Raw genomic sequence first — 21,765 nt, 5'->3', positions numbered from 1 at the left:
ATTAAATATTCCTCATCAGATTCTAACAACTAAAAACATGACATTTAACTTAATTGGATAGCCTATATCGAATATATTTGAAACCAACAATAACCCTTCACACTATTGCCAATATTAACAAAACTAAAAAGGGTGGGCCCAGTTATAAAAAAGAGAATTCACAAAGTCTTGAAAAATAAAACTTAAAATTAGAAATAAAAAATAAAATAAAATATCCATTCAGATCTTTAAAATCAACAACATAAAATCTGTCTTAATTGGAGGGCCTTATTCAAATACATTTGCAAAATTAAGTAAGAACAAAATAAGACCTCTCAATATAGCCAATACTTACAAAACTAAAAAGGGCTGGCACAGTAATAAAAACAACAACAACATAAATACCTTTTATCGGGGTTTCATGGAAACTCAAATTAACACAGAGACATTAAACGCACCTCATTGCCTGCTCTGCCAAACGGGAGAAAGTACGTTCTTTGCAGATGCACTTCGTCTCAGAGGTAGGTTAATAAATTGGATTTAACTTAACCACAATAATAACCACAATTTGAAGGCAATGGCAAGATGCGCGGCATGGATGTTTAGCTGGGGGAGGGGGAGTTCTCTGCCGAGTGCTGTGTGAGCCTGCGCACAAAGAGTGCACGGAGGCAAAGAGCGGATGAGACGTGAAACCTATCATTTAATTTGTGCCTTTTCTAGCGGATTATTCAGCTACTGTAGTAAATCTTGTCCATATTTAGTTTGTGGGTAATTTATTATTTTCTTTCTAAACTTCTAAAAGTTTGACTTAATGGGACATGACGTTTGTTTAAGGGGGGCATTGCCCCCTCTTGCGTATAGCCAGTAGGCCACCACTAATATTTCAGAAACCAAGAAAGTAGCACTATTTAGATGAAAAAGAAACACCACCAATCAGTAATTTTTGGAAGCACATGTTTATTGTATTTATTTGGACAATGTACAGTCTTCAGCTTTTAGCCCAAGGAATTATAACCCGATGCATGACTTCTGTAAGGCATTATGAAGCATATTTCACTGATGTTTTTAAATCTGACTAAAAATTATACCTATAATTAACCTATCCCCACCTATTCCCCCCCTGCGACAGACTGGCGACCTGTCCAGGGTGTACCCCGCCTCTCGCCCTATGATAGCTGGGATAGGCTCCAGCACCCCCCACGACCCTGAAAAGGATAAGCGGAAGCGAATGGATGGATGGATCATACCCATTGTTTAACCAATATTATGCCCGCTTATGCTAAAAGCATTGGGACACAAAAATCTGTGAACATTTTAATGCTGCATTTCAAAAGCAATAAAAAAGAACAGTCTCACCCACAGATTTCAAAGTAATCAATATTACTTAAAACACTCAGAAACAACTGACTTTTTATTTTCACACAAGTATAGATTCATAATTTTATTTCAGTGTTTTATTTAAACTGAGTTTCCGTAGTCTCCAAAGTTTAGTGGTTAACATTTCATACTGGAAGGAGACACAAATACCTGGAAATGTTGTTTCAAGGAGGTTATCTGACATAAAACTGTGCTAAATCCGCCAAGTGGCTATCTCTTATGGTGGCCCCTTTTAAATAAGGGAAAAGCTGAGAGAAGATTATTATTTAAGCTGAACACCAGTAAGCAAAATAGACATTATAGCAGAAGTGCATTATTTTAAATTATTTAAATTTGGCGCAGATTAAAGACACAAGATTAGCATAATGTAACCTGAGTCTTTCAAGGCCTTACTAAGAAGGCAGATACCAACAGGCATATCCACAGTGGCAGCGACAGAGTAAGAGCAGGAGGGACACCTGACCGAGCAATTGATTGGTAGCATTTTCCCACATTGCCAACTTTATCTACAGCTATTATTTCAACAATCTGTGAGCAGCAGGAGGCATTGTAGTTTGCCACGATGATAGGAGCGCTCAGTGAGGTGTATGTGAGGGTTCCATTACCCTGATGGAGGGAAATGCTCTCTATCCCAGTTCCGTTTCCATCTGTAATGTTAGCTGAGAGCCCCCACTGGAAATGTCCACACTGGGACAGATCACGAGGGCATATGTTATCCTGCACGCTAACCACTTTACATAATGGCTGAATAAAATCTGTAATCTGGAAAAGAAGAAAGATGTGTTTGACATGTGTGAAAGGACTGTCAACATTCAGCTTTTGATCAGTAGGACATGTCTTTACCAGCAATTTGTGTGGATATGTTCAGAAGCGCTTTTGCTTATTTCACTGACTTACCTTGGTAACAACAGACAATCTCAAAACAGCATAATTTGAGTCAACGCCATTGGATGACTGTGCGTCAATAGTCAGTGTGACATCAGTGCCTGACTGCGTGCTGGCAGGTGGTGTTATGGTCAATGTAGTATTGGCATATTGCCCAGTTACCAGGGTGAGTCTGTCAAGACAAGAGTAAAATATAATAATACCACAGGGGCTACATTTGTTATATGCATTAAAGATGTGACAGAAACCTAATGCTGTATAGCACATTTGGGCGGAGCAATAACAGCTATTGCTTACCCTTACCTTCTATACCAACTGATTATTGGGGTGACACAGGTCACTCAACCCTTTTATAATTTTAAAGGCCCAACAAATTAGACTCAAACAGGACATAAGCTAGCTGTGAACCCAATTTATGTGTTTTGGTCTAAGTTACGCTAACTAAGCTTCAAAGATATAAAAATGCTATAAATATTAGCAGACTATCAGTGCCAGTCTTTACAACATTTAACATTTAAAGTATTATTTTAGCAGTGAACCTCTTACTCATTTGGGAAAATCATGGGGAATTTTCTGTCATTTCTGGCACTGATGGAATACTTTCCACCAGAGCTCTGAGTCATCACACTGAATTGAAGCTTAAAGGTCTGTCCTGGCTCCACACTGCTGTCCACCACAGCCTAGAGTGGACAAGGAAAAGCAACAACTTAAAAGGACTGGTATCGTTCTTGTACCTTGTGAATGCTTAATTATTCTGTATCTATTTATGGAATGAATTTGATTCAAATTAGACTCATTGTATCTGATATTATAGTCAAACAAAACACATTTACATTAAAGGGTAAATTGAAAAGACAAACCTGGATCTTCACTTTGGAGAGAGACATTTGGGTGTTTGACTGCCTCTGAAATTGACTGTTGGACACTTTGTCAGTTCCTTTTACAACGACCACAAACTCGCCTTTAGGGACAGCCTCAACAGTCACCAGAATTTCTCCATTGTCCATCTGAGTTAGTACACCGTTGCTAACACTCTCAGGACCTGAGACTTTTGCCAGGCTAACTTGTTCAGCAGTCATCGAAGACGGACCTCTTCTACCCATAACTGACAGCATTAGTGTGGCTGACTGGCCTGGATTTTCAGATTTAAGAAGAAAAGAATCAAAGTGTGAGGAAAAGCAAACGGAAAACAAAATTATATTAAAGATAAAAAAAATATATTATTACAAGAGCTTTAAAAATCCTCTGTCTAGTTGAGCTAAACAAGGTGCCAGTGGTGACGTAGTCATACATTTCACCACTAGATGATGCTCTTGTAATACAGAAACTTCACATCAATTAACTACACTTGTTACTTGTGTTGTAATATAAATACTTTATGTGCAATGCTGTTAAAATGTCAAAAGTTACTCTATTGGTGGGGTGTGGGTGTGGAGCACGTTTTTTTTACTGAAAATAAATCTCTTAAAGCAAAATAAGGTCAGGTTAATCAAGTTACCTTCAACCGTAAAAGAATAAAACTGCTTTATTGCGGTGCTGTACCTTCTTGTGGACGCCCACTGAGCAATGCGTAACCTGGGTGAGGTCCAGCAAAGCTTTCCACAAAGTCATAGATAAAGGTAATTGTACTCTGGCCTGGAAAAGCAAGCGTTTACAGTAAATACAGACTTACAGGAAATGCACATACACGGCAAAAACTCATTGAACCTGAATCACTTCTGACACTTGTATAATAAAGACTTGTAGTAAATAAACATATACCCGATTCTACCTGTGATTTTGAGTGTGTAGGGTTGGTTGGAGTTGATGTTGATCTGCCAGTTTCCTGCCTGCTTCTCAGAGTTGAAGCGAATCCTGTGCAAGTTGCCCACAGTCTGAATGGTGCCCAGTTTACCACTGGCCTCACTTTGACTCTGGGTTACACCTGAAAATGTTTAACATCCATTATCACTAATGGGTATTTTGCAATTACATATGTTGAAATTGGTTGTGTGAAGCATGGAAATGTTTGGAAATGAGAGGTACCAGCAGGGTTTGTCAGCGTGAAAGTAATGGAGCTTCCTGTGATGTAGATAGTGATGTTTTTCAATGACTCATCCAGTGTGAAGGGGAAGGTCTCTTGCGTTCCAGGATTTCTTGCTCGCTGAAGAACTGTCACCTGACAGAATTGAGGGAAAGGGGGGAAAAATGAGCGACTTACTCAGCGATCTCTATTCTTCAAACAATAGTCCAGTCATATAAGTCTCATTATATTCACTGAACTGTAGAATCATACCAGAGCTGAAGTTGAGGTGTCAAGGATAATATCTGTGGCTTGAGAAAGCTCTGATTTGGAAACATGAATGGCCTGGCCTCCAGAGGTCAGAGCTATGTCTTTGTAGTCATCAAAGGAAGCAGCTCTGAGGGAACGACGGCGTCTGCTAAATGGTTTAGTAATGAAGAACGACACCTGTGGAGATCAGTTAATGTCACAGTTATACCCACAGCTGCCATGCCTAAGTAGGCTTAATGAATACTGATTATCATGAAGTGTCATTCTGCATTTACCTTTGACTTAGTGCTACTAATGAGAGCATGGATAGTGTCTTTGAGCTCAATGTCTTTTGCTAAAGCATCAGTGAAAACATAGATGTCAGAAGAGGAAGGAGCACCTGTCAGAGCAAGCTGGAGAAATAAAGTATACATAAAATCTTCGATGCATCCACATTTTCATCTTTCTGAAATGTTTTTGTCTGATTAACCAAAATCCCAGTTACAAGTGAAAATGTCACAACTGATTGTAGTACCTGAAGCCCTGACAGGCACATCTCAGGTTCATCATCTCCACCACTTGCTTTAAGCTTCGAGATTTCTTCTTTCATCTTATCCACGTGTGTTGTCCTGATCATAGGTCCAAACTCTACATACAAGAACAAAAAAGAGCTAACCATGTAGACTGACCTGAGGACTAAATATAGCCGGTTGTCTACAAGCACATTGGGACAATATGCAGATTTGCATCACAAATGCACTTTATGTTTCATAAAACAGAAATTAAATACAACTAGTACAGGTCGTTTAAATACCAGTAAATGCTAATATCATTAACGGGATAGAGGAGTTCATACCAGGGTCATTGAAAGGCACCAGGATGTACTCGGAGGGCTCGTCTTGTGTTCCTTTGTATGTGTCAATGATTTGATAAACAATTGATCTTGCTTCTTCAATCTCATCTGACATACTCCCAGTCGTGTCAATTACGAAGCACAAGACAGATGAGCGAGCAATCCCCATCATTCTGTGAGAAAAGAAAATTCAGTTTTCATTTCAATCCCAGAGTACTGAAATACTGAAGTAAAATACTTCATACTTCATAGTATACTCTGAAATACTTTGTTCATGTGTCATTATAGTACCTCAAAAAGTCATTGTCTCCTACAGCTAAGCGAAGGTCCTGCAATAACTCGAGACTGGCGTCTGTTGCTGCTTGCACAGCAGCGTTGTGAAAAGCCAAGTTGTCTTGATGACGCTCATCTTTGCTGATGCCTCCTTGAGGATTGATTTTGCTAGTATGATCAGCTGCACCTCCATGGCTGCATTTACCTTACATAAGGAAGAGATCGTTGTACCCATATCTTGATTAGATATACTGATCTTGCATGTGTGTTTAAGTACTCCTAAAAAACCCTAAAAGCATGTAATAATAGTAAAAAATTATATGAAAAAAAATTGTGCAATCAAACTGATGTGTGTGTTAGTTTGGTTCAGTTCAGGTTTTATCAGTGGCACAGAAAACTGTCATACATGTCTGATGAATACAAAGTCACAGACAGAAACAAGTTAGGTTAGCTCAGCATAAACATGGCACTACTGAGGTAAAAAAAAGAGTCTATCCTGTTAGTACATCTAAAGCTCACTGACATACAGTGGTCCCTCGCTATAACACAGTTCACTTTTTGCAGCCTCAGTGTTTTGCTGATTTTTTTGGTGCAATTTGCATTTTTTCTTTTCTTTTTCTTTTTTAAACAGCGCATTGTGTTCTGCATGCCGTGTCTCCTGTACAGTACAGAATGCGTTCAGCTTGTCAAATTTACCTAAATCTTCGATCGCTAGCAGTGCGACTCTGAAGTGCTGTACTGTATGTTTGTAAGTTTTCTCCCAAACAAACACAACAATGTCGACGAAAGGTTTTGCACTGTCAAAGGCTCCTGTGGTAGCACCCAAAAGGCAGAGGAAGATGCTAACCATCGCACAAAAAGTTGGACTTCTGGACATGCTAAAGGAAGGTAGAAGTTACCGTATTTTTCGGACCATAAGGTGCACCTGATTATAAGGCGCATTAAGCAAAACAAAACAGTCAGATCAGTCAAACTTTACTCAACTCATTGTTCTTGCTTCCTCTATTTCCGTACCATTGATTCATTAATGTTGAATTCTCTGGCAGCTGCTCTATTCCCATGTTCTGGACCTGAAAACAGGTTTTGATCTTTGGCTTCATTCTGTAATACTGGACTTAGTTTTCCACAAAGTTTTGAACTTTGAGAGTCTTTAAACAGGAGAGAAAAGTGTGAAAATGTTCATGCCTGTCAGAGAAAAGTGTATAAAGTATGTAGTGAGGGGTTTTACAGCCTTAAAACATTGAGAATAAAAAAATAAAGCTGGCTACTTCGTGGATTTCACTTTTCGTGAGTTATTTTTAGAACGTAACTTCCATGATAAACGAGGGAACACTGTATTCTGTTTATTATTTTCATTGAGAAGTAGAGCATTATGTAAAAGCACAGGTTAAATGGAAAATATAAATAATATCAGCATAACTCGATTTAAATGTTCATGGGAGTATGCGTGTGTGTGAATATTAGATAAAAAGCACTTAAGCATTGCAAAAATAGTGTTTGTGTGAATGGATATGAATTGGTGAATGAGACATGTTGTATAAAGCGTGAGTGCTCAGGTAGAATAAGAACTATATAAGAAGTTCATTTAACATTTTAAGCTACAGTAAGTGAAATCTGAAAACTTGAAAACTGAAGCCCTTGGGTGAGAGGTGAAACTTGTTCAGGAAATTTAAAGAAGTCCAATTATGTTCTTTCCAAGCTTCTTAGATGTTCTCAATCATCATGGCCTTGATGACTGAGAACCTACACAGGCATTGTAGACATTGTTTGGGCATCTGCAAAATGCTCAGATTGTAGTGTTAACTGCTTCGAGTACGCACTGCCTTCTCAACTTGAATGTAATTTATGTACGTGTGTGAGAAGATACCTTTAGGCTTGACAGAAGAAAAGACTCCCATATAGCCAGATGTGAGTTTCTTGTCTTTTAGGATGTTGGGGAGCAGCTGATTGGGGCACGTTCCACTGGCACTGTCACAGTTACTGCAGGTGGGGGTGTTCACATCTACACACACACACACACACACACACACACACACACACACACACACACACACAAACAAAACAGGATTACTGTAGGAGACGATTGCTTGATAAATATCCAGGTATCTTTTAACAACTAGTGAGACTCTAAGCAACTCATCTCTTTAATTTATTATTTATGTACACTGTTTGGAGTTGTTTTATGAATGCAGGGGTCTGAAAATGAAACATAATGACCAGCCAATGATAATCAGCCACTGTCATGTCCTTAGCAAGACTTCAGTCTCTGATATTTGGTCTATACATATTCTCTCAAGAAAAGAAAAAAGCATGAATGTTATCTTTTTATGGCACTTTACCCATCCCAAGGGAATGGGTTGGGTTCATGATGGTGGTGATAATCCACACTTACCTGCCAGGTTATCCAGAGGGAGGCCTGGGTTTATGAGGTTGCTATATGGCTTTGTGTACCCCAGCTCAACCCAGTTACTGTGACTGTAAAAGTCCTGAGAGTGCAGAGAAACACATGTTATACAAACCTCATATAACCTCCATACTTAAATTTCTGATTGTATGGCTGTTCCAATACCTTTTTTAAGTTAATTCATTTATGCCCTGGTGTTTTGTTGCACCCCTCTCACCTGTAGTGTGTGAAGGGCTCTACCCAGTGTTGTCCTTGCAGCCTGAAAATTCTCATTGTGAACGTTAGCTTTAATGGCCACCATGCCCTGTGTGATTAGGCTTCGCCCCTCCAAGAAAGCCTCAGAGTTGAAGTGATGTGGAGCACTAAAAGATTTTTTTAACATATAAGTGAGATCCTTGCCTTACCATTTGTAAAAATGTAATTTAATTATTCCATAGGTTGTTATTCCACAATTTTGCTTTACCTGTTGACAAAGTCGCGATCTACCAACCCATTCTGGGTGTAGATCTCTTGAAGAGCAGAATGAAATTTGGCACCAGACACCTCTCCTGTTGCTGTGGGACCTAGACAGGCTTGCACCACCTCTTCAGGAGAGGAACCCTAAAGGGTAAAGTTAAGAAGTTCAAAAAAATATTCCTGTTAAAAATGAACAGGCGAGTACAAAATACATTTTACTTTATGAGGGGAACTGCATTTGTCAGAAAAAGAAAGCTCAAATTGTTAAAAAGCCTATAAGTTCTATTAAACACACACACACACACACACACACACACACACACACACACAAGCCTTGGTATTAAGTTTAATACAATCATAAAAAGGACAATAAATGGGTACATTTATTCTGTGGGTTTCTTTTTTCCTTTTAAAGCTTATCCAGACAAACATCCACATTAAAATGGATCTGACTTTGTATTTAAGTGTTAATGTTTTTAACTGTGGCAGGCGACTAAGTTTATGCTATTTTGTACATTTTGTATACCTACCGTGGGGTTGAACTCATAACCATTTTTCTCAGCCACCGCCCGACACGTCTCTCGCACTTTCTGCAATATAGCCGTTCCTGTAATGCTGACATGAGTGGATGCTCCACCCCCAATAGAGACAAAGGCCATACCTGGCCCTAAAAAAGCCAAAGGCAGCAGCGCTATGACCAGCAATGAATTCATGACAGATCTATTTTAAAAAAAAAAGAAAAAAAGGAACAGCATTTGTTAATTTAGCTGATTCAGTTAATTTTGATTAGAATACTGCAAACATACTAAAACTGTGTGGTTTGAGAAAATTACAAAGTAAGTAATTAAGTAGTTTTTTTCAGAACAGGTTCAATCATTTATAAGGATTTTAAAAGGTTTTTATTTTAATAAAATATGTTAATAATTGAAATAATCATTGGAATCTTTAACAAAAACTCTACTTTACAAACAATATGCAGATGTTTCCAGTGCGTTACATTCAAGTACAATACTGTTCTTATTTTATCTTATTTCTTTATAGTTGTATATATGTATATTTTAATTTTAATGTTTACAGTTTGCACCTTTGATCCAGAGGACGATATTTCATCCCACTGTATACTTGAGTGTATATTGTTGGGTTGACAATAAAACTCTACTTTACTTGTGCTTTTTCATCCTGTGATTTATATTTACACAGATTTCAGAGTAAAAGTTATTATGTAGTAATGAATAAAAAGCCAATGAAAAATAATGAACATTTTCAAATTAAGTTAAAGAAAACATAATTTAAAAGCTACCGTACATGCAATACTGGGAGAAAATGTCATTTCAGTTACATAAATAAACTATAAAATACAATCATACCTTGATGTTTCCAACCTATGACGACTCCAGTGGGCTTTAAAGTGTGCTGCCCTGTCACTGAATATATACTGAACTAAGGGAGGGGACCTGAACATGACATAAAGAGCTGTAATCTAAGTTAACTGGAAGGCAATATATTTCAAAGTGTGCATCACCACAATGAATCCATTTTTTTTTCTGTAATACTTGCCATACTAAAATGAAATATAAACCTTGATTAGCAAATGATTACCACATTATAACAAAAAAAGTTTGCCTGCAAAGGTTCAATAGTTCAGTTATCTCAGTATGTCTTTATGGACAAGTATAATACCTCTAATGGAGATTATTTTTGACCTGCATTTATTTTATGAGGTCAGTTTTAAGTTCTAATACAAACGCAACATTGTTTTTGTATTTACATTTTCTTCTTTCCCATTATATCCATTTTTCATTTAATTCATGATAAAATCTTCCCAAAGCATTTTCTCCTTTCTAGAACTTGTGTCATGTATATTAAATCAACTGAAATTCATGGCAACATACGTGACAATTTTAGTTTATAAAATAAGAAATAAATATTATATTACCATTATGCGCAGCATGTACTCATCTTTTATTTTACTAAAAATGGTCAGGGTTACTCAATGGGCCATTTTGCTATGTTGCCAATTAGGTTTATGCATATTTTATTTTCAAGTACTTTCATTACAACATATTCATAAATATCATCAAACATTTGTTAGTTGTGCAAATGCTCAAATAATGGATAATTTGGCGAAGCCTTAATGTCTCCCAAGAAGAACAAGAGGCAGTGAGGAGGCAGAGGTCTCTGCTTAGACTCCCGCCCATAAGACCAGCCCCTGGACAAGCAAAATTTTGTGTGATAGGGTTTTGTGTGATAAAGCAATATTCCATTTATTTCCACTCAGTTCAATTTATTTCAACTCAATTTTATTTATATAGCACGAAATCACAACAGCACAATTTTGTGACAGTGGGAAGAAAAATCCCTTTGAACAGGCAGAAACCTCTAGCAGAACATGACCCATGGTTGGGCAGCCATATACCATGACTGGTTGGGGGGGTAAGGGGAGGAAGACAGAACAAAGTTAATGTGTGAGAGAAAGCCAGACACCAATAATAACTAATGATTAACATGTTTCCCTTCAGTTGGCACATTCTTACTGATAGATCACTGTTTGATTCTTATGTTGTACCTATTATCTTTGGGGTTTTAGATTATTTTTTACAATTGGACATTCTGTTAAAAAATACTAAAAGTGCTTTGGATAAGTGGTTACACATATCAACCAACTAAATCCTACTTACTTTAGCTTCCTGTTCTAAGTCAGTGGGAGAACCTAAAGAGGCCAAGAAAAACAAAACAAAACAAGAAAAACATGAAAGTCACGTTCTGACCAACCTGACTATATAAGTCGAAAAAGGGAGTGGAAGGAGAAATGGCAGTCTTAGTCATGCAGAAAACTTTAACAAAGTGGCAAGAAAATGCCATATTCTCCCTTTCTTACTGTGTTAAAAAGAAAAAACAGTGTTTACTGAATTCATTGCTGTGTGCTCAATGCAAAGGCATAAAAAGTGGAGGCAGGGGCAAACAGGATTAGTCTGAATTACTCTTAGTGAGTTAGAAAGAGTTAGTCTGAACACTTTTTGGCAGATCATTTCAAAATGCTTTGGAGTGAATGGGAGGTGTTTCTAAATTACCATCTTCAAATCCAGCTCACCCCATGGTCTTTTATGCTTAAGCTTAGGTAGTGTACTTCCTTGTACTAGTGTTGGGCTGTGAGCCAGTCACAGAAAAGAGAAGACATAACATACAGAAAAATTATGCTCTATCTCGTCTGACTGCTTTGAGTCACTGCTGAACTGAAATTTGAGCCATTTTGCAAGTCTGAAGTTGCAGGTACTCTAGTAAAGGTTTTACCTCTTTGTTTTTGAAAGCAGTCATCCCTTCCTGGTGTTGTTCATAACTTATATGGAGAAGAATTTCTAGGCACAGCCCAGTGGTGATTTGGTGGCCTGGGGTTTACTTCTACACTATTTGCAAATCATGTTGCTTTTTGTTGACCTCAAGTTTACACTTGGGAAATTTGCATAGTGTAAAACGAAAACGAAAATTTTCTCCTCCAAGTCTGAAAATGTAAAAAGGATTTAATGAACTTAAAGTGAGGGAAAAGTAACCCCATATGGAGAAGTTTAAGTGTCTCAGACTCTTTCAATTCAGTTCAGTTCAGTTCAATTCAGTTTTATTTATATAGCATCAAATCACTACAAGAATTGCCTCAAAGTGCTTTATATTGTAAGGTAATGACCCTACAAAGATACAGAGAAAAACCCATCAATAAGATGACCCTTCATAAGGAAGCATTTTGGCAACTGTGGGGAGGAAAAACTTCCTTTTAACAGGAAGAAACCTCCTTGCAACTTGTTGTGGGTGAAGAGAAGAACACAGAACAAAAGACACGCTGTAGAAGATAGTCAGAGATAATAATAACTAATGATTAAATGTATAAGAGAAATGTTTATATGTTAATACACTAGAAAGATGTACAGTGCTGCTGAGATGGTTACTTTTTTGAATGCCAGCACAAGACCAGCAGAGTTCTGTTAGAGTGAAAATGGCTCAGCTTGCCTGGACAGCTTTCTAGCAAACACAATATTAGTACTGAGGGCAATGCCCAATCAAATTCTGATTCCATATATTTTCAGTGAAAATGACTGGCACTAAAATTTTTGCTGTAATAGATGGCAGTCTGCCATTTGGTACTAATGAAGAAGTAAACAGTTGTTGTACACCAGCGGTCCCCTTTTTTGCGGCACGGACCGGTTTATGTCTGACAATATTTTCATGGACTGGCCTTCAAGGTGTCACAGATAAATATAACAAAATAAAACCAGTACCAGTACCAAAAAAAGAAGATTTATTCATAACACACAGGAAAAGACCCAGGGAAACCGAGTTAATGATAAAAATGATAAAAAAAAAATTAATAACAATAAAGAAACCCTGAAAACCATAAATTTCACACCCGAGCCTCAATGGCCTAGTACCAAACGTCTCACAGACTGGTACCGGTCCGTGGCCTGGGGCCTGATAAATTTTATCAAAACGCTAATCAGTTTATTTAGTTATTTTTTATTAGTGCAGCTTTTGGTTGTATTCCAGGTCATGAAATGTCAGCTATTCCATAAATGATTTTACTACTGAATAATATCTTTTTACACAGATAAATTTAACTCGCACATGAAAATATATCAGTGGTGGTGAAACACACGTAGTGCAGTGTTTCATCATGCAAACTGTCTCATTGTATGAGTGTCATGGTACGGAGTGTGGACAGGAATCACGCTCAAAAAAAAAAAAAAAAAACTACTTCATGTCCTTCCAAACAATCTTCCTTCTTTCAAAAACTGAAACAAAGCCTGATAACTTTTATTCCCCGACTCCTTTTGCTATAACTTAATAAGATCCAATTTCATGTTAATGTTACTGAGACTTTGGACCAGTTGTCTCCTCTCTAGCTTATAATTCCGACACTGCAAAATAACATCTTCCAAAGTTTCCTCCTCTCCACAATAGTCACATTTCATTGAATTCAATCCTGTATGTCCAAATCTCAGTCTTGACACCACAACCTCCTTTCGCCTACTCCTTCCTGTGGCTCTCCTTACTCCCATCCCCCTTTGAATTTTATATAACCACCTTCCCCTCCTTTCTTCTTCCCACTGTTTCTGCCATCTACCCCTCATTTCTAGCTTAATAATATGCTTAACTTCCACCTGACCAAAACTCACCACCAGATCAACTATCCTATGATTAGTGGCTTCCTTTGCTAACCTATCCGCTGCTTCATTCCCCCTTACCCCATAGTGAGCTGGGACCCATACAAACAATACTGACAGACCCATCATATGTATTCTGAAAAGAGTTTGCTGAATCTCTATTAAAATATCTGATCTACCTTCCGAATGACCGCTCTATAGACTGACCATGGCTGCTCTTGAATCTGAACAAATAATTGCTTTCAATGGCCTCAACTCTTCCACCCACTGAACCGCTAATAGAATTGCTATCATTTCTCCTGTAAACACAGATAATCCATCATTAATCCTCTTCCCAATTTCAACCATAAAGTCCGGAATTACTACTGCTACCCCCACTTGACTAGCTGGATTCTTTGAAAGCATCCGTATACGAACTGAACTGAGTCTAGACCGCCTGCCCTATCCTTACTCTTCTGGTGCAATAACGCAAAATCTACAGCTGCTTCAGGAAGTATCCATGGAGGGATTGCAGGCCACTGAATGTGGGTATGCTGCACAAAACTTTACAACTCTTTGTGCCCATCTCAGATTTCATATCAAAGACGTAAAAAAAAAAAAGTATTATGTCCATTTGAAGGTTGCTCCAAATACTCCAGTGTCCGAACATCATTTTCCAGCCATATTTCTTGAAAACATAAGCAGACAGTTCGGCATTCAAGGCAACAAGAAATTGGTGAAATTGCCATAATAAAAGGACAGGACACAGTTAAAGAAGACAGGAATTCACAGCACAATAGTACTGATGAAGACGTATTTCTATATCGATTGGCATTGCTTTATTTAACCTCCTAAGACCCGAACTCTTCCACGGCATGAATTTTTAATTTCTCTTTGATATTTGGGCTGATTGGGACCCGATGAATGTAAAAACAAAGAATTACAAGATTTTTTTTTTTTACCTAATTTTTGTTTCTAAGAAAAATGAGAGCCACATATGAGGATATTCGTTTAAAATTTTCAATAGAACAGTAGCAGTGTAATGTCCTCGTAAGTGGATATCAGGCCCTTGTAGGGTAAAATTTAGTATTTTGGTCTAAATAACCCAAAATGTGACGCCAGGTCCTAGGAGGTTAAAAATAGGGATGGGTATTGATAAGATTTTCACGATTCCGATTCCATTTTCAATTCTGTTTAACGATTCGATTCTTTATCGATTCTCTTATCGATTCTTTTTAAAAAAGGAGAACACTAAGGTCGATTAGCTTAGAACTTTGTTTTATATCTTCTCTTCTTTGTTTTATATCTTCTCTATATCTTCAGGAGTAACATGGCCTTACAAACCCAACGGTGGGATCTTAAGAGATCCACAGCCTACGGCTCTTCAATGGGGTGTCACAGGGTCCCCAGGAAAAAAAATTGTAAATGTAAATTAATAAAATAAATATTCTTCTGTAGCAATAACAAAGTATAACATAAATTATTCAGTAGCAATTACACAAGAATATCCAGTAATGTCCCTGCCTACAATTAAACACGTTCACTTACTGAAAATCAGGGGTATCTGCTGTGGCAAATGGGTGCAAGCCTTTGACCACAAACTTCTATCCTGGCCTGAAAGGAGACGCTACTGGTAGACTGCAGTGAGAACTGCCAGCATCTGCGCCAGCCAGACTCTGTCTGTCTCTCTCATCATGGTCACCTAAATGCACAGTAATGGCAGGTTTTGTAATAAGGCAGATCGCGCTAACATAATATGCACTGTTAGTTGATTATTTACCTGCCGCATTAACGGGAGAGGACGTGCAAACGTTACCGCTGCTGCTGGTTTGAGATTCACGAGTCCGGAGCAGAATTAAAAACATGACATTCATTTAAGGTTATCGTGTGTTTTGTGAGCAAATGCTTTTGCATATTCGTAGTGTTTCCTCCCTTAAATTAAATATCTACTTTTCAAGTATTGCAAGTTGCCCTGTTGTCATCCGTTCTCATAAAGTATAATCAAACTTTTGAGCGTTAGGCGCCGTGTTTCCTGCCAGGTAAATGACGCTCCGCAACGTGGTGACGTCATTCGGGGCAACTAGAATCGATAAGGGAATCGTTTGCAAAACTGGCAAACAATTCCAAGGAATTGAAACAGTGGGAACCGGTTCTCAACAAGAACTGGTTTTCGATACCCATCCCTAGTTAAAAATGCAGGATAAAATGCTCTTGCCAACCAGCACTATACAGTGCATTATAGAGGAATTTCAGGGCCTTCACAGCTGTTCAATGCACAATGTTCTTGCAAAACTGTTTGACAAACTGTCTGCATTTAATATCCCACAAACAGAAGCGAAGACAAGGTCCCCAAAACTGCCTTTCCGTTACTATTCAATCCTAATTGCAGGGTTCATCTTTTAGTGAGGACATATTTGTTGAAATAGCCATATAAAGTAACTTTTCCAATGGCCTCTTTTTTGAGATGCAACAGACCAGAGAATCTGAATGACACGATTACTCTGGAGCCTTGCCCTGCTGCATCAGCTGAAACATCAAGCCATCCACCTCACACCTCCTCCTCCACATCCACCACTATGTACCATTACTCCAGCTCTTGGGTCTCACACTTACAGATTCCTTGGGAAAGATTTCCACTTCGACTGTCGCATGCAATCACAAGAGGAGACAGAGTTCATCCAGAGGACAGGAGAAGTATGGTTAGAATTGTTGTGGAAGCCATGCAAGTTCACTAGAAAGCTATGGTTGTATTGCTTGGCAGCCAGTTAAACTTTCTGAGGGGGAAATGCCAGTTTATTTAGAGGAAAGAAAACAGCTGTGGAGAGACCTGATAGGGACGACTTCATGTGCCTCGCATATATTTCTCTGGCAGCTTATCAACAGTTGTCCCTCACTTTCAGTAGCTGAAATTCAGAGTAGTGGCCATTCTTGTTTACTTGGAAAGGTCTTTTAAACCACTTTTACAGGCACAGGCATTGATATCAGTGAGCGCTTAAGTCAACCCCTCATAATCAAAGGCATAAAGGATTATTAACTATTTCTCCAGCCAGAAGCTCAAATGGAACCTTTGTATGAGGACACTTCTCCAGCAGATAGAAAGTGAGGGAGTTTTGACCAACACAGCAGACATACTTCTCATGATGAAGTATTACAAGGAAAACGAAGACTCCTTCTTTGACTTAGCAGATGTAAGCTTTTTCCATACAGCTCTAGGTTTAATGCTGTTGCTCACTGTCATGTTTTTTGGGGGGGTTTTGTTACATAAAATGTCTTGGTCCTTTTTCTGATAGGAAACATCTGGCAGGAAACATCTACCAGGATGTCTCTTGGGGCAGAGGGCAACCTGCCAATGACGCCAAGGCTTGTTATGCTTGGTAAAAAGTCATTTATTAAATAGAGCTGATTAGACAATATTACAATTTCTGTTTGGCACAGGAGCTTTTCGTGGAGACAGGTATCCAGACTCTGTTTTGTTAGCTCACATCTCTCTAATTTCCTTTATAAACCAAGGTTGTTGGACATGTGTCTCAGTGAATCCAGCAAAGTAACCATCAAATTTCACATTACATATTACTGATCAACATGGTAGTCTAGCTACACCAACAGCAGAAATACTGAATTCAATACTGTAAAGTTTAACAGCAGCACAAACTATAAACTCCAAAATAACCATACAGCTGATGCAACTCTGGTAATTTAATTGGGCTGACTCTTTGTTAGGTGTGTTTAATGTGCAGAATAATTCCCAATCATGTACAATCATAATATGTTAAAACGGACTTATGTACATAAGGCCATTAATAATTAACTGTACATAGCTATTTGCTTTACGATTATCTAGACAGTGTGAAGAAGTGAAGTATTGGAGTTATTTTATGTTGCATAATGACAATGTTGCCCCTATAAATTTAAGGACAAAGTTCAATGACTGCCACCTGCTGGATGGTGAGTGCAGAGGGGCGTGTAATTGTTGAGCTGGACAAAGAGAACACCTTTGCTGATGCGATGTCAGTCTTCTTTGGTTCATTCTATGTATTGAACCTGGAATACCAGGAGTCAGCGTGTGCAATATTGGAACTAATTCAGAGGTATGTTTGAACAGTTAGCTAATAGTGATAGATGATGAATAAATAATCTCTGAGTAACTCATTATTTCACATCACAACTCAATGTTACTGTGTGTTACTATTTATTATGGCATGCTTTAAGGTTTTTTGTAAGGATAAACCCTGAAGACGGAACAAAATGTACCTCCAACAATGAAGACAAGCTCTCTCACCATCTTACAAGAAGCTGTCTCTGTCCAATAGGTTTTTTGAGTGCAACAGTTTTTTTTCCTTCTTTTACCCGTTTGTTAAAAATGATTTCAGCTACTTACACTTTGTCACATGTATTGGCTCACCCTACAAATCAATCAACTCAGTCCACAAAGCAAGGTCAGGGTTCAGTGCAGGACAGTAAAGTTCCTTCACACCACACATGCTCATCCATGTCCTTGTGGACCCTGCTTTGTGCGTTGATTTGGTGGTGTGAGCCAGTATTTTGGACAAAGTGTATATAAAGGCAGAAGTGTGGGGCTTGATATTCTATTCATTACAATTCAGTTTATTTGAATGGTGCCAACAAAATAAATGCTAAGGCACTTCAGAGTGTGGACAGCACCAGGGCCCATGGTTCACGCCTACTGGCTGAAGAAGCTGACTGCACTCCACGAGCGTCTGGCAGCACAAATGAACCAGCCGCTAGTTAACGAGAGACACCCGGAATGGCTAACCGAAGGTCGAACGGTCCTGATCCCCAAGAAGGGACCGGTCCAACTACCGACCAATAACCTGCCTCAGTACTACATGGAAGCTCCTGTCAGGCATCATATCGGCTAAGATGAACAGGCACATGGGTCAATACATGAGTGGGGCACAGAAAGGGATTGGCAAGAATACCAGAGGTGCAAAACACCAGCTACTGGTAGACAGAACAGTCAGCCGAGACTGCAAGACCAGACTGACCAACCTGTGCACTGCCTGGATTGATTACAAGAAGGCCTATGACTCAATGCCCCACAGCTGGATCCTGGAATGCTTAGAATTGTACAAGATCAACAGGACCCTAAGAGCCTTCATCAGGAACTCAATGGGGATGTGGCGTACAACACTAGAGGCCAACTCCAAGCCCATAGCACAAGTCACCATCAAGTGCGGGATCTACCAAGGAGATGCTCTGTCCCCACTGCTGTTCTGCATCGGCCTGAACCCCCTCAGTGAGATCATTAACAAGACTGGCTACGGATACCGACTACGGAACGGAGTAGTTGTCAGCCACCTCCTGTACATGGATGACATCAAGCTGTATGCCAAGAGTGAACGAGACATCGATTCACTGATCCACACTACCAGGCTATACAGCAATGACATTGGAATGTCGTTCGGACTGGAGAAGTGTAGTCGAATGGTAACGAAGAGAGGGAAGGTAGTCAGAACTGAGGGGATTGAACTACCAGAAGGCAACATTGCAGACATAGAGGACAGTTACAAGTACCTGGGGATCCCGCAGGCGAATGGGAACCATGAAGAGGCCGCTAGAAAGGCTGCAACCACCAAGTACCTGCAGAGGGTCAGGCAAGTCCTGAGGAGTAAGCTGAACGGTAAGAACAAGATCCGGGCCATCAACACCTACGCCCTGCCCGTGATCAGGTACCCTGCTGGGGTAATAGGCTGGCCAAAGGAGGAGATAGAAGCCACTGACATAAAGACAAGAAAGCTCCTTACCATGCATGGAGGGTTTCACCCCAAGTCCAGCACCCTGAGGCTGTACGCTAAGCGGAAGGAAGGGGGCCGGGGACTGGTGAGTGTCAGCACCACAGTCCAGGATGAGACAACATCCAAGAATACATTGGGAAGATGGCCCCAACTGACCGAGTGCTCAGTGAATACCTCAGGCAGCAGAAACCCAAGAAAGAGGAGGGAGACGAGGAACCATCATGGAAGGACAGGGCCCTGCACGGTATGTACCACCGGCAGATAGAGGAGGTGGCTGACATCCAGAAATCCTACCAGTGGCTGGACAAAGCTGGACTGAAAGACAGCACAGAGGCACTAATCATGGCAGCACAAGAACAAGCTCTGAGTACAAGATCCATAGAGGCTGGGGTCTATCACACCAGGCAAGACCCCAGGTGCAGGCTGTGTAAAGATGTTCCAGAGACAATCCAGCACATAACAGCAGGGTGCAAGATGCTAGCAGGCAAGGCATACATGGAACGCCATAACCAAGTGGCCGGCATAGTGTACAGGAACATCTGTGCCGAGTATAACCTGGAAGTCCCGAGGTCAAAATGGGAGATGCCCCCAAGGGTGGTGGAGAATGACCGAGCTAAGATCCTGTGGGACTTCCAGGGCTCAGAGAAGAGCTCGAGAGGATGTGGAGGGTGAAGGTGACGGTGGTCCCCGTGGTAATCGGAGCACTAGGTGCGGTGACTCCCAAGCTAGGCGAGTGGCTCCAGCAGATCCCGGGAACAACATCGGAGATCTCTGTCCAGAAGAGCGCAGTCCTAGGAACAGCTAAGATACTGCGCAGGACCCTCAAGCTCCCAGGCCTCTGGTAGAGGACCCGAGCTTGAAGGATAAACCGCCCGCAGGGGCGAGATGGGTGTTTTTATATATATATATATATATATATATATATATATATATATATTTATTTATTTATTTATTTTTTCACAAATTATATATATATATAATTTGTAAAAAAATTCTTTAACCCTTTGGAACCCTCCAGTGTGTGTGTGTGTGTGTGTGTCTGAATCTTGAATACATACACACACACACACACACACACACACACACACATACATATATATATATATATATATATATATATATATATATATATATGTGTGTGTATGTATGTATAATTACACCATTTATTTATTTCAGTTCTGATTTTTCTCTGCAGAAATACGCATTTCGCAAATCAAAAGCTGAAAAGAACTGAAAACATATTTTCATTGAGGAAGCACTTGTTTTTACTAAACCATTTAACCCATGTATTTTCTGATATGGTTGTACAAACAATAATGATATTATGTCATACAAACCGGATTCCAAAAAAGGACATTAAGCAGATTGTGAATAAAAACTGAATGCAATGATGTGGAGATGGTGTCAGATTATAATATTATTTTATGCCATGTTAGACCCTTAATTAAAGATGGTGAATTATTATGTAGTTTTAGTTTGCATTATTCTCCTGAATTAGAAGAAGGTGATAACTATTGCATTTGTTAAACTGATTTGCATTACATTAGACTGCTGATTTATTGTGAATGAATGATATTGTTTTATGATGCATTATACTGCTGAGTTATGAGAAATACTGTTTGCAGAAAGTCATCGCCTTATTTGTCTGATTAGAAGAGAACAGAACATACTGGAGTTTTCTGCCCCATCTCAGCAGGAGCAGATAAACAGGGAGCCAAGGTTGTAGCTTAGACACTGTGTGAGAGAAAGAATGTGAATGTTTAGGGTTTTATGATTAGGTGGGGCCACTAGAGGTTATAAGAGTTTGATCAATGCTCCACCATTTTGAGATCTGATGCTGTCTGCGTACGGTGTCCATCTCCCACGCGTGTGATCATTAAAATCATCGTTTGACTCAACGCGGCCGGACCAGTGTTGTTATTATGGTTTTTCCTCTTGTATCCATCCCCAATATTTGAATTCGTAACAATGGCAAATGTCAATATTTTATTCAGAATAGAACATAAATCACGGAACAAAAGTGTAAACTGAGAAAAGTTATCATTTTAAGGGAAAAATATGGTGATTCAAAATGTCATGGTGTCAACAAATCCCAAAAAAGTTGGGACAAAGCCATTTTCACCACTGTGTGGCATCTCCCCTTCTTCTTACAACACTCAACAGACGTCTGGGGACCGAGGAGACCAGTTTCTCAAGTTTAGAAATAGGAATGCTCTCCCATTCTTGTCTAATACAGGCCTCTAACTGTTCAATCGTCTTGGGCCTTCTTTATCGCACCTTCCTCTTTATGATGCGCCAAATGTTCTCTATAGGTGAAAGATCTGGACTGCAGACTGGCCATTTCAGTACCCGGATCCTTCTCCTACGCAGCCATGATGTTGTGATTGATGCAGAATGTGGTC

At 39.4% G+C, this 21,765-nt stretch overlaps 1 protein-coding gene across 4 annotated transcripts in view; it reads right to left on the bottom strand.

Moving 5' to 3' along the window:
* Window positions 1–884: 884 nt before the first annotated feature.
* Window positions 885–21,765, bottom strand: part of vwa11 (von Willebrand factor A domain containing 11) — a 31,704-nt gene continuing 10,823 nt past the window's right edge. The window contains exons 1-18 of one of the 4 annotated variants that reach the window (XM_084930384.1): window positions 9,846–11,146; window positions 9,009–9,198; window positions 8,486–8,622; window positions 8,240–8,384; window positions 8,011–8,104; window positions 7,486–7,620; window positions 5,637–5,823; window positions 5,349–5,518; window positions 5,028–5,140; window positions 4,789–4,905; window positions 4,517–4,690; window positions 4,267–4,399; window positions 4,013–4,165; window positions 3,784–3,876; window positions 3,102–3,373; window positions 2,788–2,921; window positions 2,254–2,413; window positions 885–2,118 (exon numbers count right to left, since the gene is read on the bottom strand). In XM_084930384.1, coding sequence (XP_084786510.1) covers window positions 1,738–2,118; window positions 2,254–2,413; window positions 2,788–2,921; window positions 3,102–3,373; window positions 3,784–3,876; window positions 4,013–4,165; window positions 4,267–4,399; window positions 4,517–4,690; window positions 4,789–4,905; window positions 5,028–5,140; window positions 5,349–5,518; window positions 5,637–5,823; window positions 7,486–7,620; window positions 8,011–8,104; window positions 8,240–8,384; window positions 8,486–8,622; window positions 9,009–9,198; window positions 9,846–9,940 — 2,883 coding nt within the window. In that variant the 5' untranslated portion in view covers window positions 9,941–11,146 and the 3' untranslated portion in view covers window positions 885–1,737. The other 3 variants (XM_084930382.1, XM_084930383.1, XM_084930381.1) reach the window with 3 other exon arrangements.

Source organism: Perissodus microlepis, chromosome 6 (genome assembly GCF_051167445.1).
Source record: "Perissodus microlepis isolate ML-2025 ecotype Zambia chromosome 6, ASM5116744v1, whole genome shotgun sequence".
In the NCBI taxonomy this organism is placed as follows: Eukaryota; Metazoa; Chordata; class Actinopteri; order Cichliformes; family Cichlidae; genus Perissodus; species Perissodus microlepis.
Note: the sequence above shows the minus strand (reverse complement) of the source record. Positions and strands in the feature narration are given on the sequence as shown.